Source organism: Mus pahari, chromosome 11 (genome assembly GCF_900095145.1).
Source record: "Mus pahari chromosome 11, PAHARI_EIJ_v1.1, whole genome shotgun sequence".
In the NCBI taxonomy this organism is placed as follows: Eukaryota; Metazoa; Chordata; class Mammalia; order Rodentia; family Muridae; genus Mus; species Mus pahari.
This window is the reverse complement of record NC_034600.1, coordinates 6,116,275-6,130,736: the sequence shown is the minus strand read 5'-3', so window position 1 is coordinate 6,130,736 and position 14,462 is coordinate 6,116,275. Positions and strand designations below refer to the sequence as shown.

The 14,462-nt window shown below is 38.1% G+C and overlaps 1 protein-coding gene across 5 annotated transcripts in view; it reads left to right on the top strand.

Annotated features, from left to right (window-relative positions):
• Exoc3 (exocyst complex component 3) overlaps positions 1-14,462 on the top strand; it is a 41,882-nt gene that overhangs the window by 7,019 nt on the left and 20,401 nt on the right. For all 5 annotated transcript variants that reach the window (XM_029543913.1, XM_029543914.1, XM_029543916.1 and 2 more), the window contains exons 3-6: positions 2,344-2,563; positions 9,396-10,077; positions 12,520-12,637; positions 13,420-13,545. In XM_029543913.1, coding sequence (XP_029399773.1) covers positions 2,344-2,563; positions 9,396-10,077; positions 12,520-12,637; positions 13,420-13,545 — 1,146 coding nt within the window. The remainder of the gene's footprint in view (positions 1-2,343; positions 2,564-9,395; positions 10,078-12,519; positions 12,638-13,419; positions 13,546-14,462) is intronic.

Here is a 14,462-nt window from a genome sequence, read left to right as displayed (position 1 = left end):
TATTGATTTTTGCTTTTAATTATTCTTGCATCCCAGGAATGAAACCAGTTTTATTATGATAATGAATTTCTTGATATGTTCTTGAATTAAGCTTATGAGTATTTTACTAATAATTTTATTTCTTCTACGTTTACTAGGAAAGTTTACTGTAGTTTTCTTTGTTGTTGTTACTGTTGTATCCTTAGACTAACTACTGTTGTATCAGGGTAATACTGTCATTACAGGATGGTTTTGGTTGGGTTTCTTTTCTGCTTCCTGAAAGTTTGAGGAGCATTGGTATTAGCTCTCCTTTAAAAGTCTTGTAGAGTTTCGTGAAGAATCTGTCTAACCCAGGATTTTCCTTGTTTGGAGACTCTATACTACTCTGTTTTGTGATTTGTTTCAGGTATGTTTAAGTTGTTTATGTTCCTTGATGTAACTTGGTAGGTCATATGTATTTAGGAATGTATTCATTTTTTATAGCTTGCAGTTTGGGGACCATGGCATTAAATTATTCCCTAACAAGCCTTTGGATTTCCTTGGAATCTTTTGTCCCCCTTGTCATCTCTAATTTTTATTAATTTGGGTCTTCATCCCCATCTTGGTTATTTTGTCAATCTTTCTTTCTTTCTTTCTTTCTTTCTTTTTTTTTTTTTCAAAGAGCTAAATCTTTGGTTGATTCTATGTATTGCCATTTTAATTTCCATTTTATTCATTTCTGTCCTGATCCTGATCTTTATTATTTTTTTTTTTGCTGTTTGAATTTATCTTGTTCTTATTTTTCTAAGATCCTGAATTAGATCCTTAGTTAATTGGTTTGAGATCTCTTGATTTTTTTTTTGTGTGTAAGCATTCAAAACTATGAACTTTTTTAAAGATAGCCTTAGCTATATCTTATAGGTTCTGATAAACTGTGCTTTTATTTTCATTTACTAAGAATTTTTAAATTTCTACTCTGATTTTTTTCTATAACCTACTGATAATTCAAGATTATTTTATTTAGTCTCCCAATTATTTTTTATAGATTCTGTAGTTTCTCTTGATGTTGATTGCATATTTTATTCCATTGTGATCTAATAAGATATAAGAAATTATTTGAATTTTTTGTATTTGTTAAAACAAACTTACGGTATGGACTAAAATGTGATCTGTATTGGAGAAAGTTCCATAGCTTGATGAGAAAAATGTATATTATTCAGATGTTGGTTTGAATACTCTGTAGAATCAGGTGTGTATAACCTGTTATGTGAAGCTATGAATGCAGCCCAACATAAAATACTAAGGTTATTTGCAACATGAAATTAAAAAAAAATCCTATTGTGAAGTTGAGTGCAAATAGATAAGCTTTTAAGTCCATTTGTTATGTGGTATAATTTAACAATGAAGTTTCTTTATTGATTTTTAGTCTAAATGACCTATTGATAACAGTGGGATTTTTTTTTTAAATCAGTATCAGGACCTGTTTGCCCCTTTATAGCCAGTAGTATTTTATAAAATCATGAGACCCATTACTTGGTACATATATATTTACAATTGTTGTATCTTTTTGATGGATTGTTCTTTAATTAATATATATTGGTCTTTATGTCTTATGACAAGTTTTGGTTTTAAAACTACTTTATCACATCTCAGAATAATGGCCTAATTTTTGTTTGAAGTCTATTTTATCCTATTTCAATAAAGCTAAGGACCTTCTTTTCAGCTTTTATTTGTTCCAAAGTAAATCAACTTCTGTCCGACATTCTCGGTCAATGAATATCAGTGCCCATGAGGTGTGATTCTTGGAGGTAATAGATACTTGGATCTTGATTTGTTTATTTGTTTTTCCAGTCCAGTCTGTTAGTTTGTGTCTCTTAATTGAATGAAGATCATTTTTTATTTAGTTACTGAGAGCAGTTTGCTGGTTACTGTAATTTTGTTGGTTATTTTTCTAGCACATGAACTGTTTGGTCTTTGCTTTTTCCCCATCCAGGTAGGATTTGCTGGTTTACTGAGCTAGATATGATAGAATCTTTGTTTTTCTTTGTTAATGTATTCCTTTTGAAATTTATTCTTTTCTATAATCTCCTGAATGAAACTGCCTTTTTCTCTGCTTTCTGCTTATTAATCTTTTTAAGTATTATTTAAGCTTTAATATATAACATTATTCTGTTCCCAGACAGTATTAAAAAAAAAAAAACAAAAAGTTACTGTATGAGTCCATTAAATTATTCTCTTGGTTTTTTTTTTTCCCCTAAAATTGGGTAGTTTTTGTTCCCTTTAAATGGTTCTTTCTGAACTTGATCCTCCCTGGAAAAATGTATTCCTCTTGAAATCATGTATGGCTGTCATTGGCTCTGCTTACTTGCATGGTGTCTCCTTTAGGCTGCAATCCAGTCTCAACTAGATGGGGTACGCACAGGCCTAAGCCAGCTCCACAATGCATTGAATGATGTCAAGGATATCCAGCAGTCACTGGCTGATGTCAGCAAGGACTGGAGGCAAAGCATCAACACCATTGAGAGTCTCAGAGATGTAAAAGATGCAGTGGTACAGCACAGCCAACTGGCTGCAGCTGTGGAGAACCTCAAGAACATATTCTCTGGTGAGTGGCAGATAGGAGAGGGGAATTGGGGGAGGATTTGGGTGGCTCTTCACATGCACATACTTGCTTTTCCTTCAAACACTGTTAGCTCTGTGAGATGAGTAGAGGCAGACCAGCGTTTCTTTGCTATATACTTTTTAGGCCTTTCCTTGAGTGCACAGTAAGCTTGATTCTGCCTGCTCACATAATTTCTCTGAACATGAATGGAAAGGGTCAGTTGAGCAAACATAAATAAGGACCAGTGGAGAACATACTGATCTGTTTCTGGATGGTGCACAGACGTGCACTGCAGAGCAATTGGTTTTATCTGTGGATGCGTGACTAGGAGTCTACTGAGCAAGAGTAGAAGTAGAAGTCCATGCTCTTTAGAGGGGCAGCTACCTGGGCAGGATGGGAGGCAGGCCCTGAGACAGAGGATTTGGGGAAAGAGCAGTTCTTCAGCTAGGACAAGTAAGTGCACAGGCCAGGGAACAGATGACACGGGAGCCAGGTGGGCAGAACAGAGCAGGTCTGGAGTCTCTCAGTGAGACAGCCAGAGCTTCAAGGATCCTGGAAAAGAGGCAGGGGGCTGACTGACTGGCCAGAATTGTCTCTTTGGTACTGTGTTATGGAATGCAGAATGTTCCACAGCTCACTCATGAACAGTGTCAGCTGTCTCCAGTCATGAACTTTTCAGTGTCTAGGAAATCTGAAGAAACACTGGAGCTAGTTTTCTAAACGTTTGGCCAATTCATTAGTGATGCAACTGGGATAGGGATTTTCTTTATAGAGAGATCTGTTCGGATTTTCTACTGCTTTGTTTTTCAGTCTGGTAGGTTTTGTTTCCAGGAATTTTTTTGATGTGGGTTGTTCAGTATTCAGTTTTTTCACTGTTCTCTTTTACAGTTTCTTTTTCAATTTCTGAAGAATTAATTGTAATATTCCTACTTTCATATTTTAATTAGAATTTTTTTCTCTTAGACCATTTGAGCTAAGGGTTTGCCTGTTTCCTTAATCTTTTCAAAGGATCAGTTTATCTCTATTGGTTTTTATATACTCTATTGTTTATCTGTATTCTAATCTCTATTATTTCCTTCCTTTTAGCTTTGAATTTACTTATTCTTTTTTTAAAGATTCATTTATTTTATGTGTGTGAGTATTTGCCTACATGTATGTATATGTACCACATTCACGCCTAGGACCTACAGAAGTAAGAAAAGGGCATTAGAGTCCCTGTAACTGGAATTGTAGGTAGTTGTGAGCCTCTGTGTGGGTGTTGGGAACTGAATTGCATTCTCTGTAAGAACAACAAGGACTCTAACCACTGAACCATCTCTTTAACCTATCTCCTTTTATCAGCTCCTTAAATTGTAAAGTTGGATTGTTAGTTTGAGAACTTTTTTCTTCTTTTCAATTTTATTTTATTTTATTTTTATTAATTATTTTTTTATTTACATTTCAAATGTTGTTCCCTTTCCTGCTTCTCCCTCCACAAGCCCCCACTCCATCTTCTCTCCCTTTCACCTCTAAGAGGATGCTCCCCACCCACCCATCTACTCTCACCTTATCCCTCTAGTATCCTCCTTCTCTAGGGCTTCAGTCCTTCACAGGACCAAGTCCATCCCCTCCACTGAGGCCAGACAAGGCAGTCCTATGCTACATATGTAATGGGGTGTCATGGACTAGCCCATGTATGCTCTTTGGTTAGTGGCTTAGTCTCTGGGAGCTCTGAGGAGTCTGGTTAGCTGAAATGGGGACAATGGGTCATGGGAGCCTCTCACATCCCTGGTATCTAGAACTTTCTAGAGGTTTCCCCTGTCCCCCACCCCACACTGCTGCATATTTCTATTCATTCTCCAGGCCCTCTGAACTTCTCTCCTGTTCCCCCGCCCCATACCTGATCCTGCCACTTTTTCCCCTCCCCCCCCTCTTCCACCCAGGTCCCTCCCTCCCTCTGCTTCCAATGATTATTTTGTTCCCTATTCTAAGTGGGATTGGAGCAATCACACTTGGGCCTTCCTTCTTGTTAAGCTTCATATGGTCTGTGAGTTCTATCATGGGTATTCTGAACTTTTTGGCTAATACCATTTATCAGTGAGTACATACCATGTATGGCTTTTTGGGTCTGGGTTACCTCACTCAGGATGATATTTTCTAGTTCCATCCATTTGCCTGCAAAATTTATGATGTCCTCACTTTTTAATAGCTGAGCAATATTGTGTAAACGAACCACATTTTCTGTATCCATTCTTGCGGGACATCTGGGTTGTTTCCAGATTCTGGCTATTATATATAAAGCTGCTATGGACATAGTGGAGCACATGTCCTTGTGATATGCTGGAACATCTTTTGGGTATATGTCCAGGAGTGGTATGTAGCTGGGTCTTGAGGTAGAACTATTCCCAAATTTCTGAGAAACTTCCAAATTGATTTCCAGAGTGGTTCTACAAGTTTCTACTCCCACCAGCAATGGAGGAATGGTCCCCTTGCTACACATCCTCTCCAGCAAAACCTTGAGGTTTTGATTAAGATCAAAATGGCTAAAGTCATTCTGATTGGGTATAAGGTGGAATTGCAGAGTCATTTTGATTTGCATTTCCCTGATGACTAAGGATGTTGAATATTTCTTTAAGTGTTTGTCGGTCACTAGAGATTTCTCTGTTTAGCTCTGTACCCCATTTTTTAATTGGGTTATTTGGGTTGTTTGTGTCTAACTTCTTGAGTTCTTTATATATTTTGGATATTAGTCCTCTGTCAAATTGTTGTTTTGTCCTATGGACCATGTCCTTTGCCTTACAGAAGCTTTCCAGTTTCATGAGGTCCCATTTGCTAATTGTTGATCTTAGTGCCTAAGCTATGGGTGTTCTGTTCAGAAATTTGGTTTTGTCATAGAATATCTTGGTATCCCCATCTATGGAGATTGAAAGTTTTGCTGGGTATAGTAGTATGGACTGCCCTCTGTGGTGTCTTAGGGTTTGTAAGACAGCTGCATGAGCCCTTCTGACTTTTAAAGTCTCCTTTGAGCAGTCAGGTCTAATTCTAATAGATCTGCCTTTTTAAGTTACTTGGCCTTATTCCCTAGCAGCTTTTAATATTTTTTCTTTTTTTTCTGTATACTTAGTGTTCTGATGTGGCAGAAGGATTTTCTCTTTTGGTCCACGCTGTTTGGTATCTGTAAGCTTCTTGTATGTTTATAGGCATGTCTTTCTTTAGGTTGGGGAAATTTTTTTGTATGATTTTGTTGAAGATCTTTTCTGGGCCTTTGAGTTGGGAATCTTCTCCTTTTATTCCTATTATTCTTAAGTTTAATCTTTTCATAATGTCCCAAATTTCCTGGATGTTTTGTGTTAGAAACGTTTTAGCTTTAGCATTTTCTTTGACAAATGTATCAATTTCTTCTGTTGTATTTTCTACTCCCGAGATTCTCACTTCCATCTCTTGTATTCTGTTGGTGATACTTATATCTCTATTTACTGTTTTCTTTACTAGGTTTTCCATCTCCAGCATCCTCTCAGATTGTGTTTTCTTTACTGCTTTTATTTTCATTTTCAGGTCTTGAACTGTTTTATTTCTTTCACCTGTTTGATCGTATTTTCCTTATTTCTTTAAGGGATCTATTCATTTCCTCTTTAAAGGCCTCTGTCATCTTCATAAGATTAGATTTAAGGGTATTTTCTTTCAATTCAGATATGGTGGAATCTTTGCTGTAGCAGGATAGCTGGATTCTGGTGGTGCCATATTTTCCAGGCTTTTGTTGATTATGTTCTTACGCTGGCCTTTAGCCATCTGGTTTTTCATGAACAGAAATAACTCAGAAAGCTATATCAATATCACAAAGCCCACCAAAGCATGGATGCCAGCTCACACAAGCTGGAATCTCAGAGCACACTGCACAGTCTTCAGACAGCTCAACAGGTTAGGGAGTGTTCTTCCAGGAGGCTCAGATAGTCTTTTTTTCCTCCAGGGACCCTGCTGGTCTTTGTTCCTTCTAGGCAATTTAGCAGTTCTCCTTCCATATGGTTGGGCTTGACTGAGAGTCCCTGTGTTTTACTGTATTGCATAGATCCTTGTTTTTTTCACATACCTTCTGCTTGTTTTGTCCTCACTGAGAGGAAGTACTGGTCTCTAGTGTAGTGATCCTTGTAGAGAGGCAGAGCCGTGCCTTTTTAGTTCTTTAGTTTTTAGTTCTGTCAGTTTTTGCTTTATATATTCTTGTAGTGTTTGAGATGCAGAAATGACAATAATTGTCATAACTGTGTAACTGTACCATCTTGTTAATAGACCCTTCTGTTATATCCTCCTTCAATTTACTTAAAGCTGTTTTGTCTCATGTAATACTGCTTTTGACTTTTTGTTACTATTTACACAGGCAATCTTTCTCTAATATTCTCAGCTTAAGGGTAGTCTTTTGTAGACATGTATGGTTGAATCACTTTTTAAAAATTATGTTTATTTATGTGTATGAGTGTTTTTCCTACATGTATACATATGCACCATATGCAATGCTTAGTGCTCAAAGAGGTCAGGAGACAGTGTAGGATCCCTTGGAACTAGATATAGATGGTTGTGAGGGTTACAGGATAGATGCTGGGAACTGAATCCAGGTTTTCTGGAACAGCAGGAAGTGCTCATAAACATTGAATCATCTTTCCAGCCCATGATTAAATCACTTTTTAAATATTTTTTTCTGCCATCTATTTTGATTGGAGAGTTTAAACTGCTTATAGTTAAAGTAATTACTAGTAAAAAAGGGTTTTACTGTTTGTTTTTCATATGCTGAATTTTTTGTCCCTTATATCACAATATCACATACTGTAATTCTCTGTATTGTTTTTCTAAAGAGACACTTAAGTTTCTTTCTTTCTTTCTTTCTTTCTTTCTTTCTTTCTTTCTTTCTTTCTTTCTTTCTTTCTTTCTATGTATTTATGTTTTAGTAATCTTGTGGTTACTGTAGGACTGACATCTAATATCTTGAAATTGTTATCACCTCCAGATTGAATTTATACCATTGTGAATTCACCAACATGTAAAAACTTTATTTCTGTATAACTTCTTCCCACTTCTCTTCACTTTCTTCTTTATACTTAGTGTATGTCCAAAAATGAACTGATACTTTATTAGTTTTTCGGATCATGTAGAAAACAAAAAAATTAGGTTAAATACTTGGTCTTGAATTTACTTTATTGAGATTTTTCCTACTTTGTTTTTGTTTGAGTTTTATTTTATTTATTTGAATTGGGTTTTTAAGATGATCTCATGTAACCCAGGCTGGTCATGAACTTGTTATATAGCTAAATATGACTTGAGTTTTTGATTCTCCTTCTTCTACCCAAGTGCTGAAATTACAGGTGTGTGTCACCATTCCTGGCTAAAATTTCTTTAAAACTCCCAGTTATTGTCATTTCACAAGTTACTGTCTAATGTCTTTTTTTCCCCACAGAATTCCCTCTAGTGTGTCCTACAAACAAGTCTAATCATAAAGGTTTTTCATCTTTCTCTTATTTTGGCATCCTATTTTCTCTTTCCCTTTTTATGATAGTTTTGCTGGATAAAAGATTCTTGGTAAAAGCGGGTCTTGGTGGCTCACAATTGTAATTCCAGCATGTGAAGGCTGAGGTAGTAAGATTATTGCATGTTTGAGTTCAGTGTGGGCTACGGATTGAGACCCTGTCTCAAAGGAGGATAAAAAAGAAAGAAAAAAGAAGAAAAGCCATTGCTAGTTGGTAGTAGGTTTTTTTTTATTACTTTCAGTGTATCTAAAAATACATTTTAATACTAAATACAGTGTATTTAGTGCTAGATAAATCTGGTGTCTAAAATTTCTGATGAGAAATTTACTAGTGACACTATTTATGGTACCTTTTCTTCTCTTACTGCTGCCACAGCTTCATGACTTAGTATGGGTCCCTTGACTGGCAGGCCATTACCTCCAAGACATTTACATTCTCTATCAAACTTTGGAGCTTCCAGCCGTTCATTCTTCTATCTTCTTCCTTTGAAGTTAATATAGTATATATGCTGGTCTGCCTTACAGGTCCATAAGAGCTTCTGGGCTCTGCCTACTTTCTTTAGCCTTTTTGTTTCTGTTCCTGATAATTGCCATTATTCTCTCAACATTTTTTGGTTCCATCTCCTGCCTGCTCACATTCCCCTTGCATTCACTTTAGATAAATGGTCGTTTTAATGTTTATGTCTAAGCAGGCCTACTGATTTATTTTTTGAATATTTATTGAATGGGGTATGTTTGTAGTATTCTTTGTGGTTTTGCTTTAGGCATTTGATTCTAGCATGCTAAGCCTGGACCCTGGAATCTGCCTAAGCATATATACATAGTGATTTTTCTGACACAGCATATGTATATACACACATGTACACACACACACACACACACACACACACGGGTGCTTTTGAATGTCCTTATCTGTTGGACTTCCTAAGGGATAGAAAGAAAATTAGAGAAAGGAAGGTATCCATTCTCTTTATTTCCCGGAATTCACATTAGCAATAGTGGCTGTAAAACAGTTAGACGCAGCAGTCAATAATCAGAACACACATCACCATACTTGAAAGTGTGGGGTTTTTTTCTGAAGCCTACGTTAGCTCTGAAAAGAAGGCATTCAGTGCCTTAGAAAAAGCACATGTAGCTGAGTGAACCATAATAACTCAATTTCCATCAGGCCTTTTATGGCTAGGTTTATGAAAATTTCCAGCCTTTCATAGACTCCATAGTTCACAACCATTAGGGTCTGTCAGGGCTTCTGTCCAGGTGGGAAGATGGATGCCACGTGCCTCTTGCTTTACCTGCTGTCATCTCTGTGTGTTTTCACCAAGTCATCTTTGTACCTTTTCTTAGTGCCTGAGATTGTGAGGGAGACCCAAGATCTCATCGAGCAAGGAGCCCTCCTGCAAGCCCACCGGAAGCTAATGGATCTGGAGTGCTCTCGGGATGGGCTAATGTGTGAGCAATACCGCATGGACAGTGGGAACAAACGGGACATGACACTCATTCATGGCTACTTTGGTAGCACACAGGGACTCTCTGATGAGCTGGCTAAGCAGCTGTGGATGGTGCTGCAAAGATCACTGGTCACTGTCCGCCGGGATCCTACCTTGCTGGTCTCCGTGGTCAGAATCATTGAAAGGGAAGAAAAAATTGACAGGCGGATACTTGATCGAAAAAAGCAAACTGGGTTTGTTCCTCCTGGAAGGCCCAAAAACTGGAAAGAAAAAATGTTTGCCATCTTGGACAGAACAGTGACAACTAGAATCGAAGGTACACAGGCAGACACCAGAGAATCTGACAAGATGTGGCTTGTGCGCCACCTGGAGATCATTAGGAAGTATGTCCTGGATGATCTCATTGTTGCCAAGAACCTGATGGTCCAGTGCTTCCCTCCTCACTATGAGATTTTTAAGAACCTCCTGAGCATGTACCACCAGGCCTTGAGCACTCGGATGCAGGACCTTGCGTCAGAGGACCTTGAGGCCAACGAGATTGTGAGCCTCTTGACATGGGTCCTAAATACCTACACCAGGTAGAATTGCTTTTATGCCTATGTGTCTTTTTATCTAGAAACTTCTTTTTTTCTGCTTTTGCACACTGATCAACAGTTTACAGTCTCATCCATTTTGAACCCATGTCTTTTTCTGGATTGTGAAGGTCTTTCTGTTCTGCCTGTTGGTGACTTATTCTTGAGGATGAACTAGTCTGTCATGTTGGCACAGTATTTCTACATGGTCTTTTCCATCTCCCTTGAGCACTCAGTTATGCACCATGGTGTTGATTATTTTCTGTGCTCACTGTGCATTCTTGCTTCTTCACAGTGATTTCCTGAGACAAGTATAGTATTGGAACATTTTGTAGGTTGGGAGCATATAGCCCTAGGAAATTCAGTGACTTTTTCAGACTTCACCAGGTTGGTGAAGAGATCACAGGCTTTGTTTTCCTCACCAGTACACTGTAACAGTTAATTATTTAAATACAAACAGTTGTACACCAACTTAGTAGCCCATACCTGTAGTTCCTGAACTCAAGAGACTGAGTAGAAAGATGGTCTCAGCACAGCCTGAACAGAATAGCAGGGCCTATCTCAAAAATAAATAAATAGCAATGAGAATATATAGAAAAATATATAAACTATATAGAAAAATCAGTTACTCCTTTCGCATTGTAGCTTGAGACTATTGTTTTATGTGAAGGAACTGATCCACTTTATGCATGAAGTAGTTAAAGTTGGACTTTGAAAGAAATGTCAGTGGAAGGCTATTGTGCGATGCTTTAAGATTAGGTAATTAAAATGGTTATTAATTTTAACTTTACTTATATGGATAGAAAACAGTGCTATGCCCTTCTTGTTATCATGGGGAAAGAAAGCATGATTTTTAACAGTGAGGTTTATTTTGTGTATGTGTTGTTTTAACTTTATAATAGAGTATTTCTATATTGAAATACAGAGAACTATAAACAGTAAAATTGTTAGGCATGGATAATGATCATTATTTGGTAATTTTTAAAAATCATGTATTTTATTACTTTAATTATATGGAGGTATGTATATGTCTACATATGGTTATGTATACATGAATGCAGGTGCCTTCAGATGCCAGAGGTAGGTTCTCTGAAATTGGGATTACAAATGTCTGTGAGCTGTCTGACATGGGTGCTGAGAAATAAACTCAGGTCCTCGCAAGAACAGCAAGTGCTCTTAACCACTGAGCCATTTCTCCAGCCCCATTATTTTGAAGTGTTTATATGTATAGGCCTAGACTTTATGCCTTTACCACTTTATGAGGTCCAAATAATCTCCATTATTCCATTCTGTAGTCTTTCACATTGTATAATCTAGACCATAGTATGTTATGTGTCCTAGACTTTTGTGAACCCAGTTGAATATACACGGGACAGGTGGTATACTATGATCATCTCCATTTGGTAGCTGAGGCACAGAGGGAATAATATTTTTACTTTTCATAGCTAGTGACATGGGAGCAAGATTCAAAGCTGGAGTCTGGGTCCTTACCCAGTTCTGGAGTATGATGTGTGTTTATGGGACTTGCACAGCTCTCTGGCTCAGTTATCTTTCTCTTGAGCCATGCTGAAAGTGTCTTTGTTCTTAAGAATTCTCTTCATGTTGATCGTATATGCTTTATTACACTGGACCCTGGAGAATTTGAGCCATTTTTCCTCTGTAAACACAGGGCATTGGGGTTTTAGTGCCAGATAACCAAGATTAAATACATAGTCTTTTAATATGTGCAGATTTTCATGAAGTTCTTTTTCACTCAGAAAGAATGCTATTCTAAATATGTATTTGAATATAACTCATATCAGTGTTTTGAGTGATGAGTCCTAGACTTTTGAGAGCCCAGTTGCATGCACAAATATGTTTTCTATGAAACTTAGCATTTGTTTCCCTGCCTTGTGCTCAGTAAAATGAATGTTGTCTTTCTTTCCTTGCAGACATGTTTCTTTCAGTAACATTTATTTCTTGCCTTAGTCTCACCCTCCTATAGGGATTAGTGACTTTTATGACAGTGCTTGTTGTTCCAAATAACAGTACTTGCCCATTATCTTCTTACTTAATGAAGTGTGATGATTTGACAATTTCTGTTTGTGTGGTCCTGGTCTCAGTTATAGAGACACAGTGAGTTCAGACAGACAGACCTTTGTGGACGATTTCCTGCATTTGAATGCATGCTCCCTGTGCATGTGGCACAGTGTGAAGAAGCCATATTGAGATTACATAAGTGGCTGTGTAGCCTGCATGGTGACATCATGGAGTGGCCCCCAAATCCTTGACCTTTCATTCTGTGCTTTCCATGCATGTTCTTCCTGATTCTGTGGAGTTGTAGAAGTGTCAGCATTGAGATCTCTAGGATAATGCAGTTACATGTCTAGCCAAACAGGTAGATTCACTTGATAGTATTGTCTGAGTGTTCTGCTGCGGTTTGTCGTTTACACATGCTTTTCACTGCAGTACAGAGATGATGGGGAATGTGGAACTAGCCCCAGAAGTGGATGTTAGTGCCCTGGAGCCTCTCCTCTCTCCAAACGTCATCTCCGAGCTGCTTGACACATACATGTCAACACTCACGGTGAGTAGAATTAGGTTGCAGTCCCAGAAAGTGCTGTGATGGTTGTCTGTCTGTAATGTGGTGAGACATCTGAGCTAACTCTCAATAGAATAGCTGTTCCTCAAATGGTCTGGGCATGTCCATTTTCTGTAAAAGAAGGGATACCTGACTCTGGCCTGGGTCTGGAGCTCATTTGAATGTATTTCACAGATATGTGAGTCTTTTCTGCTGGAGGACCCAACCTGTGCCACCTATCTGGCTAGCAAGACCTTATGTCTAAGGGAGCATGAGCCACCTTAGCAGTGTGTTCTAGAGTGAGGTGGCAATTTGGGGACAAAGGGGCCAGTCTCACATCATCCTCATAACCATTAGACAGTCTCAGTAAGATGGAAGAGACAACAAGATGGCATCTAAGCCACTACTGAGAGTCCCTGGGTTCTGCAGAGCTGTGTTCTGCTGTGGCCTGAGATGACTGGGCTGCCAAGTCTGTTCTCTAATGTACTGGACCTAAACATCAGATGCTGGACATCTATTTGGTTTTGTCCTCCAGCATAGTTTTTATCAATAGTCCTCTTGATTCTTTCTCTTTTTATCTATTGTTAGTGTTTTGGTGGTCCACATATGAAAAGACCAGCATGCACACCAGTGGGCTGCATATAAAGTGCTCTAGCAGGCTCTAAGGTTGGAAGCAAGGATTGCTGTGAAAACCTGTATCTGGTCTGTGCAGCTACAAGTGCTGCAGGGAGAATGTTGGATATAACTCAGAGCCTGTTCTTTCCTTTCCCATAATACCAAACTCGTAGTCCAACATCATTGCCTGGCTTCGGAAAGCACTGGAAACAGACAAGAAAGACTGGAGCAAAGAGACAGAGCCAGAAGCAGACCAGGATGGCTACTATCAGACTACACTTCCTGCCATTGTATTCCAGGTATAAGCGCTAGATTTAAAGGTCCCAGATCCCTGTTGGCTTCATAGACAGAAAATACCTTAGACTTTACGCTGTAGATGTCAAGAGCATGCTTTCCCTGATATCTCTGTCTCTGCTCTCTGGAGCTAAGGACAATGAGGCTCAGAATTACACTCACCAAGTAGTGTTACCCAGGATCACTTGAGATTTTCCAGAAGATCTTTTTGGGTCTGAACTGGAAATTAATATAATTGGTTGTACCTGGTGTTGTTTTACGTTCCATGTTGGTAAGTGGTCAAGACTTGTCTTCAGAATGCCACATAATTGAGTTTAATCTTGCACATAAGTACACACAACCATCCTCATGGCCCCACCTCTTTGTCAGCCTTGTCACATTTTATCATCTCATGGTTATAATGAAAGGGTAAATAGTTCCCTGCAGTAGAACTCAGGCTGAAGGTAACTAGAAAATCGTGTGATGGGCTTTTTTGCCCACCCTGGAGCAATTGTTTAACTTCATTGTTTTTCAGATGGTTTTATTGTTTTCTTTGAATTTGGATTCGTCCAACTTCCAGATAAATTTTTTTATTATATATTTTCTTTTTTGAGATTATAGTATAGTTACATCATTTCCTCCTTCCATTTTCTCCTTCCAGACTGTTTCATATACCCCTCCTTGCTCTTTCAAATTCATGATTTCTTTTTTTATTAATTGCTGTGTATGACTATACATACATGTTTAATGTCATGAATACAACCTGCTCAGTCTGTATAATATTACTTATGTGTATGTTTTCATATTAAATAACCGGTTGGTGTCTTCTTCCGTAGGAAGACTATTTCTCCCATTCTTAGCATTCAGGTTCTTTGCCCCTAATTCTTTGTCTAGAGTTGAGGCCTCCTGAGCTTTCTCTCTTTTTTTTTTTTTTTTTTTTTTT